Source organism: Mustela nigripes, chromosome 14, assembly GCF_022355385.1.
Source record: "Mustela nigripes isolate SB6536 chromosome 14, MUSNIG.SB6536, whole genome shotgun sequence".
Taxonomy (NCBI): domain Eukaryota; kingdom Metazoa; phylum Chordata; class Mammalia; order Carnivora; family Mustelidae; genus Mustela; species Mustela nigripes.
The window spans coordinates 3,759,679-3,779,419 of NC_081570.1; the positions used below are offsets into that span (position 1 = coordinate 3,759,679).

A 19,741-nucleotide genomic window follows, 5' to 3' on the forward strand; every position below is an offset into this window, starting at 1 on the left:
CACCCCGGAGCGTTCACTGGCCCAGGTCACCATCGCCCCTCCACTGGCTATCAGTCCCCAGGGCCAGGTGCCACTGGGTCTCCCATGTGGACAATGAACGAGGACTCAGGCCACTTTCCCAGCTGCTGGAGAGGGCCACGGGTAGCCAGGAAGCCCAGAGCTGCAGTGACACCCACGCTCAGCCAGCAGGGTGCTGGGCCTGAGGCCAGAGCTGACCCCCTAGGGGCAGGGTGAAGGATGTGAAGACACAATCCCTGGGTAACACCCCAAGCTGGAAGCCCCCCACCCTCTCGACTCCTAGGCCACCGATCTAGCAAACCCCATCCCTGCCTCAGCCCCTCAGAGCTGGGCTATCTGCCCCCGCAGCAGAAGACCCCCAGGAGGGGCAGCCTCCTGTGGTCCCGGGAGCTGGGAACAAGGCCTGCCTGGCGCTCCCCGTTCTCTGTGCCCGTTCAGAGGGGCTCCCCTGAGGGATGCCCTCCCATGGTCCGCCGGCCCCACACATGCAGCCATTCCTGGAAGCCTCTGGGCCTCACTCCCAGCAGGAAGCAGAGCAGCAGGAGCCTGAGCCGGTGACAGTGCTGCAGGAGAACCTGGGGCCCACAAGTTCATCCCGCAAGCTGTCAGCCCTCAGCTGCCATCAGTCCCAGACGGTTTGCAACACACCTGCTGGCTAATGAAATCCTTCAGGGACCAGGATGCCACAGTGCTTCCTGACTTCAGTGGCCCACAGCCACCATCTCTGCCTCACCAGTGGGACTGGTATATACGGGCCCTTATCTTCGAATCCACGACTAGCCCAACCTGAGCTTGGGGCTGTGCGGACTTGCCGACACCTGCGGCTGCCCGAGAGCTGGGCCCAGGGCCCGTCCCCCCACCGAGGAGCCCTGCCACCGCTCCGAGACCTGCGGGTCCCAGACCTGCTTCGCATTAGGCCACATGTGCATGGAGAAGCCGCTTTGCCCCCCCGGGGAGAGCCACAGGCCCCTCCATGCCCGGACCTGCACTCATGGGACACCCTCTCAGATGCCCATGCGGCCAGAAATTCAGAACACACACAGAGTAACAAAGTCCCCTTCCGCAGGAAGCAGGGCCGCCCGGCCACCTCTCATGGGCCGGGGCTCATCCGATGGCTTGTTTCCCCAGAGCACTCCAAGGGAGAGGCTCCTGACCCACAACGTGCGTGAGAACTCCACTGTCCTCAGACAGAGCTGTGCACCCCAGCAGACAGAGGGACAGAAAATACGTCAGCAAGAGGCCGCTCCAAGTCTCCCTGCCCCCAACTCCTAAATGTCACCTGGCGTTATTGCAAATATATCTCCAGAACTTGGGCTCAGTGTTCCTCACACACTTGTGTCCACACTCATGCCCACAGGCCCACCTGCCCGGCAGCACACCCCCCCCACAGACACACACACACACACACACCCGGGGACGGAAGGATGCTCTGCCCCTTTGCTTGAGGGGGCTCCCAGGCCAGAAAGCAGGGGGCGGCCCATCCCAGCCGGACATCCCACTCGAGCGCAGGCCCCTCCGGCGGGGACCCGGGGATTACCTTCAGACACCCGTCGTCATTATCATCCTCCTCATCATCCTTCCTTTTTCGCTTGGCTTTTTTCTCCTTCTTGTCCTTGAGCTTTTTCTTCTTCTTTTTATTAGGGGAGTAGTCGCTGCCCTCACTCTCTGACTTCTCTTCCAGATCCTCTTCGTTTTCGGAGAGCTCATCGTTGCTTCCCTGGAAGAGAAAGGAGCTTGGTGAGGGCAGCAGGGGCCAGAAGAAAACCCAGAGTCCTGGGCGGCAGGACTGCCCTCCACGCCCGCCCCCGCGCCGTCAGCCGCCCACACTTTGCAGATCATTCAGCATCAGGCTGCTCACAGCCCGGCACAAGCCCAGCCTGAGGGGCTGCCCCAAGCCAGCACTGGGCCAGGGTCCTGCCCCCGGTGCCTGGGCCCCCAGTTCAGTGCAGCCGACCTGGACCCCCCCCCCCCGCAAAGGGTGAGGCTCAGGCTCTGCTTCAGTCTGAATCAGGTTTCTTTCTTTCTTTTTTTTTTTTTTAAAGATTTTATTTATTTATTTGACAGAGAGAGATCACAAGTAGGCAGAGAGGCAGGCAGAGAGAGAGAGGAGGAAGCAGGCTCCCCGCCAAGCAGAGAGCCCGATGCGGGACTCGATCCCAGGACCCTGAGATCATGACCTGAGCCGAAGGCAATGGCTCAACCCACTGAGCCACCCAGGCGCCCTGAATCAGGTTTCTATAGACTCGAGGATTTTAACCAGTGTGACAGGAGAGCACTGGGCCCCAGGAATTTGTGCAGGAGGTGATGTCCAGAGCCAAAAACCCCAAAGTGCCCAGGGGGAGGGGGGATGGGGGGAACCGCAGGGGAGCAGGTGGGCGAAGTTGCAGGGGGTGTGAGCCAGCACCCGACCTCCCTGCAGGCGCGTGCACCCCCCTGTTGAGCAAAACCCGTAATTACTGTAGACCCCGCGTCCCAGCTTCGTCCGTCTGTGGGCCCTCCAGAAGCTGCTGCGGCCCAGCCCACCTTCTCCAGCTCCCCTCCCCGCCGCCTTGGCTCTGGAGGAGACAAGGTAATTTAGGCAGCTCTTAAGCTTGGCTTCCTTGATTTCGTTTTCCTTCTGCACAGGCACCAAATGGCCCATTTATATGGAGATAAGGGCGTTCACAGCCAGAGCACCCCCACCAGAAAGGCACTGCCCCTCCAAGGAGGCTGCCTGTTTACTCTCCGCCTCTCCAGATGCAAGTGAACTGCAAAGCCCTTCCCAGCCCCCTCCTGGCCTGGGTCTGCAGGAGAGGCTGGGCACTGAGGCTCTAATTACCAGCACAGGGCTTGGCGTTTTCGAGTTGGCTGTTGACTCTTTTCAAGGTGAGCAAAGAGAAATACGGAAATACGGAAATAACGGAAAACTCGAAAGGTGGCAAATGACCTTGGGAAACAGCACTGGGGGTGGGGGGGGGGCGGAGAAGGCTGCAGATGAGGTGGGGAAGGGGCAGGATGGGAGGGGGGAAGACAGAAGCAGGTGGGAGAAAGGGAGGGGGAAGCAAAGGCAGTGGGTCTGTCTGGAGGCTCCGGGGAAGGTCCCACGGGATCTCTGCCCTTTCCCGGCACTCAGTTGAGAGGTGAGAGTCTTTCCCCAGAGGGAGGCTCTTCCCAAGATACAGCTGGGAAAGGACTCCCCCACAGGCTCCCTGCACTTCCCGACTGTCTCCCACTGGGCTCTCAGCTCCCAAACCTTTTATGCTCATTAAGCCGCTGAGTCAGTGTGCTGGCTGGCCGTTGGCAGACAGCAGGGCCTCTGCGCCCTTCCGGAACTGGGTGTTTCCCGGAATACTGACTTGCTCTGCGGGGCCCCAGGGGTGAAGCCGGTCCTGGCTGCTGCTGGAACCTGCCTGGGGCAGGACAGCCTAGCAAGGGCTCCTGCTCCCACGGCAGATGCCAATGCAGAGCCCTGGGGCCACCGCTCCCAGCTCTGCCACAGTCCTCTGGGGAGGCAGGGGTCAGACAGGGACATCTGTTTTCCCGAGAGTGTAGTGTCCGGCCAGTTTCAAGAAACCACCCTTGAAGACACCTGAGAGGCAGGCTTTACCCCATGCCTCAGCCCAGCCAAGGTAAGGATGGCCGGAGGCCGGCATGGATTTCAGCACCTCGGACAGAGGCTGTGGGGCGGCTGCAGGGAGGGGCATGGGGCCCGGCCCTCAAGCTGCCCCCCCCCCCCTGGGGTGGACCCCACACACCAGACCGGAAATGAGGCAGGACCACCCATGTCTGATTGTCACTCGGCTGAGACTCGAGTGGCCCCGCTGTGGGTCCTGAGGTTCCTCAGGGAGTCTGCAGGACACAGAATGGCCTAGGACCTCTATCCCTTGCTAGTCTGACCTCAGCGTCCTCATCCGTGAAATGCGGATTCGACCAAGGGTGGCCAGAAGCACAGAGGAGCTGGGGTGAGAGGGGGCTGCACACATTTTGAAAGGGGAGAGACCCAAGCACCCATGACCCAAACTCTGCTTGGAAGACAAAGACACAGGCCAGATGACAGACTTCAGGACAACCCCAGCCTCACCCTTCCGGAGTCTGCAAGTCAGGACCTGGCTAAGCCAACTGCAGAGCCTGTCCCCGGCTGGGTGACATGATGGTGCAGCTGGGCAGCCCGAGGCTGACCGAAGAGGCCATTGTGACAACAGCGGAGGGAGGACCCACCTGGGCTTCCGACGGGAAGTAGGCATTGGCATTCTCACCTCCTAGGAGAGGTGAGGAGCAGCGGGCGCAGCTCTACCCGCAGGGCCCAGAGAGAGCTGCAGGGAGGGAGGGAGAGCACCTCCAGCAGATTTCACTGTCTGTGTGTGTGGCCTGGATGCCAGGCCTGGAGAAAGGCCCCAAGCTGAGCCTGCCAGAGGGCTGGCCCAGCATCCATTCCAGGGCTAAATGGCAGAGCAGGGGCGCCAAGATCCTCCCCAGGGAATGAGTGAGAGCTATTGAAGAGCACATCCACCACTCACCGGTGCCCCAATGGCCCCATGGGTGATGGCAGTGGTTGCAGCCCCTCATTTTAGGGACAGGGAGACTTCTCCCTCCACTGGCTGCCTGCACCAGGGAAAGCCTTGTCACAAAGAAAGCTCTATTCCCCACTTTTCCCAACTCACCACCTTGACCCTCTCCAGCAGTGCCTTCTTCCCCCTCCACCAAATGAAGTTCACCCTGCCCAGGCCCACCACCCCCTGCACCCCGACTTCATCCAAGCCCTCCTGATTGCTCAGGGTGGGGTAGGCGTGCAGGATAGGTCTTCGGAAACTGGTTTCCCACCGGCATCGTAAGCCTACACCCACAGCAAACCTCTGCATCCAGCTGTTTGGACCCTACAAGACCCGGGCCTCCTTTATTCTCCCCCTAAAATCTTTCCTTGCAGAGCAAGGGGCGAGCGGAAGAGCAGCAAGTAGTTCTACAAACTACGTGAAGAGGAGTGGCCCAGGAGCAGGACCTGGAGGGATGTAGCATGGCTAGTGGCGAGAAGGAAAGAATGACAGAGAACCAGGGGTAGACCACGCGGCTCAGTATCTTGGAACTTACAGAAGGGGTTTGGGGCCAAGCCATGTTCAGGGGAGGAGACACAGACACCGTCTTGGTAAAGCCTGGAGCCAACCTCAGCCCTAAGCCACAGCACAGGCTGTGAACCCGTTGGGGCTTTGACCTTGATACTGTCCTTTGGGCTGGGGCCACCCCAGGCGTGACTGCAGGGGAGACACCTTGTGGTAGAAGAGTCTTCGGGGACCCCAAGGCCCCTGCAGAATCCATCTGCTTCCTCAAACACCACGCCCGGCTGCCAGGAGGGCACCCTGCCCTGACCATGGCCCACTGAGGCCACCGCATGCCACCAATGCAGGCCCCGGGGACCCCAAGTGGACCGCCCCACCCGCCCTTCCTCCTCCCCAGCTCTGCGGATGCCTTTTATCCACGCCTCCATCTCCCTCTCCCTTCCCTCTGCACCCAGCGCACACGCATCTCCCAGCATCTCCCGATAAAGGAGGCATTTACACTCCAAAGGGAGGATTCAGAGAGTTGGTCATTCTCAATTTGGGGTCCTTCAAGATTGAGAGGGAAAAAGAAAGAATGAAATATGAGCCTTCCCATTCACGAGTGTTATAAACAGTTATAATTTAGCACTGAATAATTGGTTGCTATGGTAACCGCTGCAGTACAGGTTGAAATCATTTCTCCCTCCTGCGCTGGGCCTGACAAGGAGCTTCATCTACATATGCTCAGGTTCTGGCCGCAGCCCGGTTGTTTTATGTAAATCACGATCCTGTTTTATGTAAATCACGATCCGGGACTCGCTGCCGGTCCCCAGCCCCCCACCCCCCACCCCCACTCCCCCCACCCTCCCAAAAAAACCCTGTGGGACCCCTCTTCTCCCTCCACCCACCCCGCCTTATCTTGGGGCCACCTGGTTGGAGATGATGAGGAGCACAGGGTGAAATCCCGCACCCCATATCCTGTGGACCCAGGCAGGCGGGCGGATGGGCGGGGGGCAGGGGGTCAAGACGCTGCTCTCCAGCCACAGCCTGCTCCAGACCCTCTAGGCTAGGACAGCTGGCCGAGCCAGGCTCTCAGGAGTACAGGGGAGGGGCAGCGCAATGACCTAAAGGTCATCTTGGGGGCCTGCCAGGCAGCAGCATCCGGTCATCGGCCTGGCCCTCCACCCCTACTGAGAAGCAGAAGGAAGGAGAGAGCTTGAGCAAGGGAGGGGAGGGGAGTGGGTGGGGCTGGAAATGGGGCTGGGGGGGTGGAGAAACGGAGAGGCAGAGAGGCGGAGGGGAGAGCGCGAGGGACCAAGAGGCTGAGGCCAAGCCCCTGGCCAAAACAGCAGAGCGAGACACAGAGAGGGCCCCAAACACACGGAGACACAGAGAGGGCCCCAAACACACGCATCGTCAGGTAGGTCCTGGGGAAGAAGGGAGGGGTGAGACCGGAGTGAGCCCAGCCCTGGGAGGGGGAGGCCAGCTCCAGCCCCCTCAGGCTCTGGACACCACTGGCCCTCGCAGCCCCGGCCTCACCACTGTACAGACACTGCCCACCTCTAGCCTCCTGCCTAGCCAGGGCAGGGCGGGGAGGGGATGTTCCTGCTGCTCTGTGTACCCGGGAAGAAAGGGGAAAATTCAGCCCAGTCTGGGGCACCCTTGGTGGTCCTCCATCTGCATCTGGGAACTGGGCCGATACGGCCTGAACTGGCCTGGCGTCCAGTCCAGGACCAGTGCCCGTGAAAGCTGCTGCCGAGAGGAAATGCTGAGGAGGAGCTGGGAGGCGGGCTGTGCAGGGAGCTCCTGCCCTTGCACAGGGCACAGCACGGGGCCCCGGGGTCCCAGACTCCATGTCCGCCCACAAGGTCCACAGAGCCTCGGGTCTGGTGGGAGGGAAGACAACATGCCAAAGCCTCCGGCAGGAGGTCTGTGCCAGCCTCGCAGGGTCCCGCCTGGCCCGAGCCGTCTATGCTCTGGGCACAAAGACAAAGGACCCTGGAATGTCCCGCTCAGGAGGACAGGACTTTTCCGATCTTGCCCTCCAGGGTCTGTATGCGCCCGTCTGTATGCGATCCAGGCTCTCAGGACACCCCTTGGGCAGAGCAGCTGAGACCCCTTGGGGCCTGACCACCCCTCCCCCCACCGGCCGCTGGCCTGACCCCAGCAGGGCCCCCCACGCACCTCTTTCTTCTTCCGTTTCCCTTTGGACCGGTTCTCCTTGAGCTTCTTGGATTTCTTCTTCTTGGGAAGGCCTACGGGCTCCTCAGGGAAGTAGTCGTCAAAGCCTCCAAGGCCACCATCTTCTTCCTCTGGAGGAGGCGCAAGTGGGGGCGGGGATGACTCTGCCGCTCCCATCAGGGAGGCCCCCAGTGGGACAGCCAGCCCCACGGGCCTCCCCCTGCCTCCTACGCCCCCACCCCTTCCCTCATGCCCTGGCCTCCCCACAAGCCGTCAGAGCCACCAGCCCAGACCCAGTGAGCAGAGTCCCAGCTCAGGCGGGCTGTGTCCCTGGTCCTCACTTCTTGGGGCCTCTCCTCCCCAGCGGGGAGTCACCCCGGAATCACCAAGCCACCTCTGGCTGGCCCCAGGGAGGGGTCGGGGCCTATTTCTGCCCTCCAGAGGCCCGCAGTGTGGCCAGGAGATGGCCCGTGAATGCCGGCGGAGGGGGACGCACGGGTCACATCACCCAGGACCACCTGGAGCCACACGGGGTTGGAGGGAGACCAACGAGGAGGAGGCCAGGACCCCCCTCACTGGGGACCAAAGACCCCCATCGCCTCTCCCGCCCGAACCCGCACACACGCCCACACGGCACAGCACACCCCAGTCTCACACGCAACACGCCAAACCCTTTCCGCCTGGGCACCCGGGAAGATGTGAAATTCCACGGAGAGAAGCCACATCCGCCACATGGGGGTTTCCAAAAGCGGCCACCAGTCCCGAGCTCCCTCCCTCCTTGGTGAATTTGAAAGGCCAAGAGGGGAACAGGACCAGTGTGAGCGCGCAGCGGGATTATGTTGGAAGAAGCAGCTGGCTTCAAGCTTCAAGCCACCACCACCCTCCCCGCCAGCAAGGAGAGGGCTTGACGTGTGCCCCTGGGGCCTCGCTCCCACCCAGGAGATCAGAGGCGAGAAAGAGCAGTGAGCCCTGTGTTCCTGGGGTCGCAGGGGACAGTGTTAGTAGGAAGAAGGGGAGAGTGGGGAGGTTCTCGTGGAGGCAAGCAGCAGCAAGAAACAAACTCCCCAGAGTAGAGATCTATCCAGAAGGAAGCCACCAGACCTCCCGAGTTCACAAAAGGGGGGGGGGGGGGTACAAAGAGAAGAGCCAACCAGGGTTCCACCCCCAAGGGGGTTGGGGGGGACACACAACAGGGAATCTCAGCCTGAGCTCGTCTGCCACCCCGTGACCCAGGAGACTTTCACCGGGAAAGGGGCAGCGGGTCCCTGCTGAGTCAAGTTCAAGGAAAGAGAGCTAGCCCCGACCGGCCTAGGAAACCCGCCACAACTCACAGCAGTTGATGACCGCGTCAGCCGGACAACAGCACAGTGCCGACAGGCACACGCAGGCGCTCAGACACGCATGTGCACACCCAGGACACACCAACATCAGGCCTCCTGTCTTCCACACAGGTCCCCCTCACACCCCTCCTGGGGTCCCTGTCCCCTAGAGTCCCCAGGGTCCTGTGGCTCCCATCGCCACACTCTGGGTGCAGCTAGAGGGCGCTGGTGACAGCGGGCCAAGGGGCAGTCCTCCCTCCCGTCCCAAGGCTCTCCAGGGCTGGTTGCCACCTGTACCACTCCCTACCCGGCGCACCACCATCTGGGCAGCCCTCTGCCCCGAGGCCTCCCTCCAGGGGTGGGGGCTGTTGTACAAGCCCCCCAGGAGTCCGTGGGGTCCCAGTCCCCTCCCCATCCTGCTGGACAAACATAGGTGTGGAGAGAGACTGTGGCAGGACTGGGAGCCCCTACCGAGGCGGCGAGCTCAGCTGTCCTGGCTGGTGCGGGGCGTGGCGGGGCGGCCGGCCCAAAGCTGAGTTTAATGTGGGCCAGGTCTTGAGAAGATCCAGGCTGAGCTGACCCAGTCCTGTCCTGCCCCTCTAAGCCCTGGCACAGGATGGGCAGGGATTTTTCAGACTAGTTGAAAACCCGTACGGGGTCCCCCAGAGTCATCCTGGAGTGGCGGGGTCCGAGGTTGGGCCAGAGCTGTGCATCCACCCCTGCCCACCCCCACCCCTGCCTCCACCTCCCCCAGAGGCACAGGGAGACTGCCTGAGAGAGCCACCCCTGCACCCTGGCAATGCCCAGCCCTGGTTATATAAGAAGCAGGCTGATGCAATCGGGGGGGCCCTATCCCTCCTGCCACCTCCCCAAGTCCCCTGCTCCCCCAGCGGGGCAGCCCCCCACACTGGGAAGGCCAGCTGGGCACCTGGTCACTGACGGGCCAACCCGCCAGCACAGCTCACAAGGGGATGAGCAGGTGGCTGTGGGAGGTTATCTGTGCGTGGGGGGGGGGGGGAGGTGGAGGAGGGGGCAGGGGGGGGTGCCCACACTCTAGGCCTAAGCCATGCCCACAAGCCTCAGAGGATGAAGCCCCAGACCCTCAGCCACGGACAGAGCCCCTCCTCCACTCCCAGAAGCCCTCCCGGTCCAGGGCCATCTGCTGGATTAAATCCCTCCTCCGGGAAGGTTCCAGAGCCGACACACTAGGATAGGGACCCCACACCCCGCCCACTCCCCATCTCTGTCCACACTGATTCTGGCAGCCTGGAGGACCCCCAGAGCCGAGCTCTGTGACCCTCCCTCCCAACCCCTCAGGGTCGCACCCCAACCCCTGCCATCTTCACCCTCAGCTCCCCCTCCTGCCTCTGCTGCAACAGCCTCTGCGCTTTCTAAAACCAGACCTGGGGAGTCACACCCAAGTAACCCAGGCCCGGGGCCTCAGAGCAGCTCCCCAAGCCCCCAGCCCCTTGTCCCCTCCTCAGGGCACACAGTCAGGGGTAAGGTGGGATCCCACTGGCCCCGGGGTGAGGTTCTCAGGAAGAGCAACCCCAGGACCCCCTGCCACCCCCCCACCCCCAGCCGGCAGTGCCCTCCCGCACCAGCCCTGCCCCTGCAGGCCCCAGGCTCCATCGATCCAACCTGGGCTATAATTAGGACCCATTAGCCTTGTTATCTCTGCTACCTCCTGAGCTTCCAGGTCGGGAGCAGGCCCGGGGAGGGGGCAGGGGAAGCTGCTTTGGAGACAGAGACGGGCAGGGGGACAGAGGGGTGGAGACAGAGCGGCAAGAGAGAGATACCTCAGCTGCTTCTTCCTGAGCTCACCCACAGCCCTCCCCCCGGCTCCGCCCTGGGGGACCCCCAGGCTGGCCTCATAGAGCCACTGAGAGCTGCAGCCCCCATGAGCTGGGTGGGTCCCTCCCGTGGCAGCACGCTGGCACAGTGCCGGGACCCACGGGGTCACCTGTGAGGCGCTGGGAGGGGCAGTACCAGGGGGTAATTTGTATTAATTCACCGACTCCACTCAGGAGCCCTGAGAGGTGGGACCATCACCCCTGTTTGCGGAAGAGCAGACAGGCTCGGAAGCCGCCTGATTTTACCCGCGGAGCTTCAGAGCCAGCAGGTGGCAGAGCCTGGGGGGAGCGCGGACAGGTGGTCCTCCCCTCTGCCCCTCTGCGGGCACCCGACCCCCCCCAGAACTCAGGCCTCCCTGAATTTACCCAGAGGGCGCTTGAGCAGCGCAGCCCGTGTGCCGAGCCTGGGCCTCAGCCTAGGACCCCAAGGTGACTCAGGTTGGCCGTTGGTCTGGAAAGTCCCACGGGGCCCCACAGGGGATGAGCGCTAGTCCACTCCACACTCTGCCCAGCTCCTGCCCCCTCCAATGGGAAAGAACGCAGCCCCTCGGGGAGCTTTGCAGACGCAAGTGATCAGAGAAGGACAGCACGCGACGTGGAGGGAGAAGTTCGGTCCTCTGATCTGAGGGCGCCTGAAGGCCCAGTGCAGGGAAGAGCTCCACTGCCAGGTCCAGAAAGACAGGCCAATCTGCTAGCAATGGGGACCCAGCCCAATACCCGCCATCCTCTCTGGGGCCTTGGGGAGAAGGCTTCTTCTGTCCTCCACCTCCAACCCCCCACCTAGCAGGGGACAAGGTCGCCTGGTGGCCAGGAGGGAGGGAGGGACAGGGAGTGCAGACCTCAAACCACCACCCCTTCCTGGCCTGTTGCCCCCAATACCTTCCCAGTTGAGCCCACCTCTTCTTCATCCTTAAATGGGCCTAGCAGTGCCTCTGTCATGGGGTGATAGAGAATTAGAAGCCATGAGACGCTCAGTAAGGGCTGGGCGACGGCAGGTAGAGCTCAGGGCCCCCGGTGGGGTGGCAGACGGTGGGGGTCTCCAGCTGGCACACCGCTGAGCCAGGGGTTCCCAAGGCCTCTCGAGGGCTAGCCCAGGGGGCCACCAAGATGAAGGTTCCCATCAGTCCTTGGAACACCCCTACCCCACAGGCCCTCCGAGATCATGGGGGGGTGAGCACTGCCGCCCAAGTGAGGGTTAGTAATTTATTTATGACATTTAACAAAACCCAGACATCACCTCACTGGCGTCTCGTCAAAGAGAGCATCGGTTCTGAGCACTCTGAGGCTTTGACCCTAAGGGACTGCGACCAGGGAGTGGGGATGAGGAGGACAGGGACCCAGGCCAGCAGGGACGGGCCCCCTGCACGCCCAGAGCACAGGCGGGCTGGAGGAAAGCACACCGAGGAGGGAGGCCATGGGGAGACGCGGCTGAGGGTCAGGGACAGACAGAGGCAGAAAAGGGAAAGACGGGACAGCCGAAAGGAGAGCAGCAGAGGCGAGCACTCGGGGAAGACAGACTTGGAAAGAGACAGACGGAGGGACAGACATGGGGGCAGAGTGAGAAAAAGACGGAGAGAGAAACAAGGACAGAGCCAAAGAGAAGGGAGGGCAGCCTCCAATGTTCTACCTGCAACAGCCCCGGACGCCAGAGACCACACACTGTGCTCTGTCCCCAGTTTGGAGAAGATACTGGGCAGATCTGTGTTGGGGACATGGATGGACGGATGGACGGACAAGGGACGGAGAGCGGGCAAGAGGGCTGGCTGGTGAGTGGTGGGTGTACGGTCGGTCGGCGGGTGGCTGGTCCTACGGCCACCAGAGATGGAGAGGTGTTTGCTGAGAGGACAGACACATGGGTGAGTGGGTTCCTCGGCGGCTGGTGACTCAATGAACTGATGAAATGATGGATGTGGATCCATCTGGAATGATGTGAATATCCCACAGCCCAAGGCACGGGGCAATGCATGCTGGTCACTTTGCCTCCCTCTTCCCAGCAAACAGTATCACCTACAGGCTCCCTGGGACCCCAAAGTCTGCATTTCCCCATGGGGGGTGGGGTTAGCTAAGAAGGCGTGAACCTTGGGAATCATAGCTATTACTCCCTCCTGGTCCCTGGGCTGCAGGAACCCTAAAATGCTCACGTGGCTGGGGCCAGTCACGGGCAGGGGGGACACGGGCCAGTCAGGTGACTGTGGGGCCAGAGTGGTCACACTGCCCAGCCAGGCGAGAGGCTGGGCTCACCAGCTCCGGGAAACCCAGCCCTCTGGCTTGGATGCCAAATCCCGCCAGACTGGGAACTCGAAGGAAAAGGCGGGGAGCACTGAGCCCCAGCACGGGGGTCACACTCCCAGCCCTCCTCCAGCCCAGGCTCCCACGCCCCCCAGCTTACGAGAAGAGGGCGCAAGACTCAGAAGCATCTCCTTGGGGAAGGCAGGTCACCGGCGCCCCTTGGTGGGTGCTAATGACAGCAGTCACACCTGTTATATGTGCTGGGCACTGTGACCTAAATGTTCCACGTGCCCTGTCTCACCAGTCCTCACAATAACCCTCTGTGAGGTAGCGGGTGCCATATTCCCATTCCACAAGCGGGGACACTGAGGCAGAGGGCTGGGGAAGCGTGCCTGGGCTCAAGCGGCAGAGCCAGGATCCGCCTGAGCCCGGAGCCCGCACTGTGACCAGCGCCCCCAACACCTGCACTCCCGGCGGGATTTGGCATCTGCTGGCCCTGAATTCAGGGAGGCAGGCACCCACCCCTGCCTCCTCCTCCAAGCAGGCTGGCCCACCTGCCTCAGAGCGCTGGCCGCACAGAGCCCTGTGTGGGAAAGAAGGACCCTGCGGGGGGGGGGGGCGGGGGCACGATGGAAAGCAAGATGTGATGAGACCAGCTCCTGCAGATTTGAAAATTAGCCTGAGCGCGCCCAACACACCAGCTCCTCCAACCACACACCGCGCTATTCTGGAACCAGCTGGCCCCAGGTCCGAGCGGGTGACAGCCAAGGGCTCAAGCCGAGGGCCGCAGAGCAGCTGTGCTGGAGGGCTAGGGGGCCAGCTGGCCAGCACTTGGGGAAAGACACGAGGCCTGTGCTGAAGCTGTCACCGTGTCCAGAGGCCGGGGTGAGCTAGGGACTCCCCTCCTTCAGACACGGAGACCACAAGCACCTCTCAAGCGCCCACAGGGCCCGGTGCCAGGCAAAGGGGGTGATCAAAGGAGTCATACTGGACGGGGGAGCCCAGAGACAGAGAAGCTGGCGGTGATATGCCAGGGTGTAGGAAGTGCTGCCAAGAAAATAAAGCAGGAAAATGGTCCTGGGGCGGGCACACTTGGGCCAGGAGTTCCAGGAGGGCCGCCCCATGGAGATGTGTAGGCTGGAACCTACAGGACAGCAAGGAGGCAGCCGCGAGCAGTGAGAAGAGTGGGTCAGACAGAGGTCACAGCCCGTGCTCAAGGGCGGGATGGGGTTTGGAGTTTGGGGGCGTTCCAGAAGCATCGAGGAGGCCAGTGCGGTCGCAGTTTAAGAGCAAGGCGGGGTGGGGTAGATGCAGGGTAGATGCAGGTCGAAAAGGAGTTCATCGCCGTCCAAGCAGCGGAACCTGGGCCTGACTCATGCTCACAAAGATGACCCTGGCTACTGAGTGGTGGGGGGTCAGCGAGGTCTAGTTAGGATGCTCTGAAGTGGACCAGAGCCAGAGGACAGAGTCTTGGGCTGGGGACAAGGAGAGGAAGCTGGGAGCTTGGAAGGCTCAGGACATGGAGCCTTGCAGAAGGTCCCCAGGCCAGAGGGGCTGGGGCAGGATGGTTTCTCTGCAGGGCTTTGGGGTTGCTACCCGAGGCCCTGGGGACCTCACCCCTCTTCCCCACCTTGCCCTAGAGCAATGGACACAAGCAGGGCGAACAGGTGGTGTGCAGGTAACTTTGACAGAGGCCCAAGCCCTCTGGCCCAAATAGAGTGATACAGGTGCCCATCGACACTCCCGGTGCTCTGAGCCCCAACACAGCCAGGAAGAACCAGAGTCTGTGGGGGAAGCAGACAGGGGACCCCATCAGGGTTCAGTGAAGACCCAGAAATAAGCCTGTTAATGCATGTTCCGCTGCCCACTGCCCCATCAGTGCCACAAAGGGGCCACGCCCCAGGCACCACTGGGAATTAGTGAGGAAGCCAGAGAACAGCTTAGGGAGGAGCCAGCCTCCTGGGTGGAAAACAGCCTCTCCTGGGCCTCTGTGTTCCCTCCCAGGAAATGGGCCTAATTCCTTGCACCCAGGGTTCTAACAGTCAACTATTGTCGGAGCAACCCCTCCCATAAGAGACCACCTCACCCCCACTCCCCTAACCGGAGCAGGCTCTTGGCAAACTTGGCCAGACTGTCTGAACGGTGGAGGGAGGCCAGGCTCTGGAGGGGCCTAGCCACAGCGGTAAAGCAAGCAAACAAGTGGGGAGTGGGGAATGGGGAGGAGGACCCCCCAGTGGGCGGGGCCACCTGCTGGGAATCCCGACTCCAGGAAGGCTCAGAGCAGCCCCAGGGGTCCTGCGGGTCCTCCCCCCACCACCCCCCCCCACCGGCACGCAGGGGATGGGGGTGCCAATTTGCAGAATGTCCCATCCGGCCTCCCTCCAAGGACTCCCGCGGCCACAGACAGCACAGTCTTGGGCTCGGCAGGGCCCCCGGACCTCCCACAAGTCTCTCAGGAGCCCGGAAGGGGCGACAGACTTGGTGCCGGGAAGCCGAGAAGAGTCCCCAGAAGGGAGGGAGGGAGCGAGGCGGGTGGACGGGGCGCGGCCCTGCCTTGCCGTGCCAGGAGGAGAACCGTCCCAAACAAATGGTGAGCAGTTAACTACAGAGTCGTCCTGCAAGGTTGCCCTGACGCACAAGCCCTGTTTGTGCCGGATTCGGAGAGCACGGAGAGGCCCGGGGCGGCGGCCCTGGGCGCCAGGCCCGCGGCCGAAGCTGGATGGGCTGGAGCGCCACTGCCCGGGCGATCTCGGACTGGAGGCGCCGGCGGCCCCGGCGAAGTGTTCGGGAGCGGCGGTCCCAGCGCCCCGCGGCCGGGAAGGGGAGCGGGAGTCCGAGCCCGCGCGCCCCGGCCCGGAGCCCTCGCGGGCCCGGAGGGAAACCGCCCCAGCCAGGGCGCTCGCGGGGTCCCCCCAGCGCGGCCGGTCCTCGAGCCGCTCCGAGCCCCACCCAGCGCGCCCCGGGGGCCGAGACGGGCGGGGGCTGGGTCCCGCCGGCCCCCGCGAGGCCAGGGGCGCGCGGCGCGGGTCCACAGCGCGGGGTGCGCGGCGCCGGGAGCTGAACGCGATTCCCGCCCCCTTCAAGGGCACGCGGGGCTGAGCCGGCGGCGGCGCCGCGCCCCCTCCCCGCTCGGGGCGCCCGGCGCAGCCCCCGGCACTCCTCCGCCGGCGCCTGCGGCCCGGGGGCCCCGACCGCACCCCGCCCTTGGCCGCCCGCGCGCCGCGCCCCACTGCTCGCCCGGCCCCGCGCCCTTGGCCGCGCGGCGCCAGCAGGGCGGGAGCGCAGCCCCGCGGTCCGGGCGCCCCTCCTGCGCGCCGCCGGGCCCCGAGCCCCCCGCCGCCCGGCCCCGGGCGCAGCCGGCGCCCCGCTCACCTGACATCTCGTCCTCGTTCTCCATCTCGTCCGCGAACAGCCGCGGCAGCTCCTCCTCGGTGCCCAGCGGGCCCCGCATGCCCGGCGCGGGGGGGAGGGGAGGTGGGCGCCCCCCCTCCCGCCGGGCGCGGTGCCAGCCTTAACCCGTGCGCGGCCGGACGGGCGCGCGCGGCGGGCGAGGCGGCCTCGGCGAGAAGATGGCGGCCGCCTGCCCCCCCCCCCCCCCCCCCCTCCCCCCCCCCGTTGCGCCCCCCCTCCTCTCGGCCGCCTTCGCCCCGCTCCCCGCAAAGCCCGGGCCGCTCCGCCCACCGCGCCCCGCAGCCCGAGTCCCGCAGCCGGCCGAGGGTGGCGGCGGCAGCGCCGGCGGCACGGCGGCACGGCGGGGGGGCGGCACACATGCCCGGATTGTGACGTCCAGTCTGTTGCTGTGGCAACCCCATCCCATCGTTCCGGCAGCGCGACTAGTTAACAGCCGAGAACAAGTTGGGGGGACTAGTCCTGAGCCCCGGGCGCAGGGGGGCGCACCCGGCGCCCCGGCAGGGGGAGCCGTCGAGGCGCCCGCGCGCCGGGGCACCCGACGGCCGAGCGGGCAGCGGGGACTCGAGCGAGCCCGGCCCGGGGGGAGGCGGGCAGCGCGCCCCCGCGCACCCCAGGCAGGACCCCGCGCCGCCGGCCGGTAAAGCGCCTGCCCCGGGGTCCCCGCGCGCGCAGGGGCGGGGTCCCGCGGGCCGCGAGCAGCGAGCTCCGCACTCCGCTCACGTGCGCCGACAAGCTGGTGCACGGAGAATCCCGCAGCCGGCGCGGCCCTTCGGGAGGAAGATCAGAAGGAAATGTGTGGTCTGCACTTGGGGCAGGGTCGCTCCGGAGACCCGGTCTGATTCCTCCAGAAGAAAGCGCGCAGGCTGGTTCCTCCCCCACCCCAGGGCACCGCGCTCCCACGGCCCACGTGCCCTCAGCCAAACGCCCCTCCAGGCGGGGTCCTGTTGAAACACAGCCAGAGCCCCCGGGGTGATGCGGATCTGCGTTCTCTGTGCCCAAAGCTCCCGCTCGGAAGCGACACCTGTCGCAGAGCGGTAAGGCGCCTCGGCCACCAGCCCGCGGTTGTTAAAGGCGAAGATGGAGGCCGGAGCCCTCGGGAGCGAGGCTGCAATTGTAAACCAGGGCGGCCAGTCTGGGCTGCGGGAGGTCTTACGGCTACTCTTGAGAGCATCAGAGTTTCAGTGGCCCTTAGGACGGTCAGCTCTCCAACCCAAGAAGAGCCAGTAAAGGGAGGGCACCCTCACCTCTCTGCCTGGGGCCAGACGCATCTGAGGGAACCCACTGGAGACCCATGCGACTGCCTGGGACCCACAGGGTCTGCCTGACTGAGGAAGCAAGAAAGGTTCTAGGCTCTCCGCTCCAGCACCAACCCCTCTGGGCTTGGCAGAACATCTGGCCCATCCGGGCAGGCATTACCAAGATCCCCCTAGCACTGTGACAGCAGCACGAGGGCTCTCCCGGGGGTCTTTGGGGAACCAGGTGAGTTGTGACTGCCTGCTGAGGGCTCCCCCAAGCAAGGCCTCTCAGGAGATGGCAATGATTCAAGCCATGATGAACCCAAGCTGTGACCAGAAGGCCATGGATGGTCTAGGGCAGTTGGAAAGATGTGAAGCAAAACCTTCCTCCCCGTTCCCATCCAAATAAATTGCCAGCAAGCCCCAAACAGAAGCTGGTCTTCATTCATTCCTGGGCACAGGCAGGTCTGTCCAGCCTCCTGGACCCAAGTGCAGGGTGCCGGGAATCCCTTTTATCTCCCGGATCACTTTTAAACCACACCAGAGAGAGTGAGGTTGGAAGCATCCCAGGGAAGGCGGCCTACAAGGGCGAAGGAAGAGGCAGCAGGGCAGTGGGCTAAGCCAGCAAAGGGCTTCTCTGGTCTAAGGCTGTATTTCACATCACTGAGCATCTAGCCGAGGCGGCACCAAATCACTGTGCTTTAGCAGGCCTGCCTTGTCCCCTGCAAGGCTGCCTTATTCGTTCCAGACCTCCTGTCTTTCTGAATGTTAACCATCCAAGAAAAACCCCTAAGCACCACCCAATCTTTCCACCCTCAGCAGCCCCGCCCCCGCCCCCTCACCCCATCCCAGAAGAGGTCAGGACACTTCCAAAGGTTCTCTGTCCCACTTGAGAGAAACATTGACTTACAAAACTTCCCATCACCAGAAAGCACCCCCCCCCCCCCCCCCCCCCCTTAACCCTGGGTCCAACTGCCAAGGTGAGGCTGAGACAGTCAGACAACATTCGGGAAAGACCAGTTCCAGCTGCTCAACTGGACAGCAGAGCGCGCGGGTGCTCGCGGTCCCAGTCCTCTGTGGCCGTTGCGCCTTGCCCGCGGCGGCCGCTCGCTCACCCTGCTCGCTGACCAAAAGCAAAACGAAGCGAAGCCTGGAACGGCAGAAACACATTGGATTTGGAACCAGGAATCCCCAGTCATATTTAAGGGAGAGCTCTGATCATGGTCAGACCATTAACAATAGTGACAATCAGCCCAGAATGTCTGGTGTTAAAAGCCGTCCCTAAAAAGGTGAAAATTCAGTAAGTTCTCCGATGCCGAGAACAAGCCCATCCTTCAGGTGTCAGTTTCAGGAGACAAGATGCTCCTGTTGGCTGATCACAGAGCTTGGAACTGCACTCCAGGGACGATTCAAAACCGAAATATATATTTTTAAATATACTGGTTATGAAAGCACCAAGGAAAAATTGCTTTTCCAAGAGCAGAGTTACAGGAAGTGGTTATCTTCCACACACGCCCCTAGCCATCTCAGTCCCTGGGTTCCAAGAATTTCTCAGATGCCCTGAGGTCCGTTCCAACGCGCCCCATCTTGACCACCTGACAGCCCTGTGAAGTGGAGCCCTGTCCCCACACTGCTCCCCGCAGGTCAGCACTCTGCCCCAGGGACTGCACTGCAGGCAGGATCCCGGCGTCTTCTGAGGTGAGCAGTAAACATCCCCTAGGAACCAAGGTCTCCCTTGTATGTGGAGCCCGTGTCTCAAGATGCAGGCCGCGCCCCAGCTGAACCCAAATCACTTGGGTTGTGGGGCTTCTCAAAAGGCAGACATCTGGGCCACGGCCCTGAACCTGAGAAGGTGCCTGTGTAAGCTTCAAGTCATCTTACGGGTTCTTTCTGGGTTCTAGGTGTGGGAGCCGCTAATTCAGCTGGTCAGCACAGCATTAAGACTGTTTTAGTTTGGCCAGAAATAGCCTAGAAAAAAAGAAAGTGAATTCTCAGATCCTCCCAAAGATAGGAAAGAGGAAAATGTCTAGATTACAATTTCCTAGTTTTTTGTTCCCTGCGAAAAGCAGCATGAGGGCATCACTTAAAAGGCAGCCCTCCCCCCCACTTCCCTCAGCACCACCACCCTGCTGGGATGGCAAATCCCACAGACCAGGCCTCTTCCTTCCTCCCTCCCTCCCTCCCGGAACGGGAAGTAACCTCCACGGCTCATTACCCCATAGAGACTCCTTACAGCTTCGTCCACAGCTCCAGCAGGACCCGACCCAGGCTCTCCCCAGCTTCTGACCCCAGCCAAGGTTGCCACAGGGAGGAGGTCTGTCCCCTTGGTACTCTGGAATCTGTCATCTCCTCAATTACCCACACCACCTAAGCATACGCCCCCTCACAGGGAAAGCCTGCACCTCACTCTGCTTCTAACACTTGATGAGCTTAGGGCAAAGTCTAGGGCAAAGTCACGGGAAAGACCACGGCACCAAGAGGAAGGA

General features: G+C 62.8%; 1 protein-coding gene across 1 annotated transcript in view; it reads right to left on the minus strand.

Annotated features, from left to right (window-relative positions):
• Positions 1 to 16,084, minus strand: part of CHD5 (chromodomain helicase DNA binding protein 5) — a 59,393-nt gene extending 43,309 nt beyond the window's left edge. The window contains exons 1-3 of the mRNA XM_059374472.1: positions 15,982 to 16,084; positions 7,212 to 7,339; positions 1,556 to 1,735 (exon numbers count right to left, since the gene is read on the minus strand). Of these exons, the coding sequence (XP_059230455.1) occupies positions 1,556 to 1,735; positions 7,212 to 7,339; positions 15,982 to 16,060 (387 nt within the window). The 5' untranslated portion in view covers positions 16,061 to 16,084. The remainder of the gene's footprint in view (positions 1 to 1,555; positions 1,736 to 7,211; positions 7,340 to 15,981) is intronic.
• Positions 16,085 to 19,741: the final 3,657 nt, after the last annotated feature.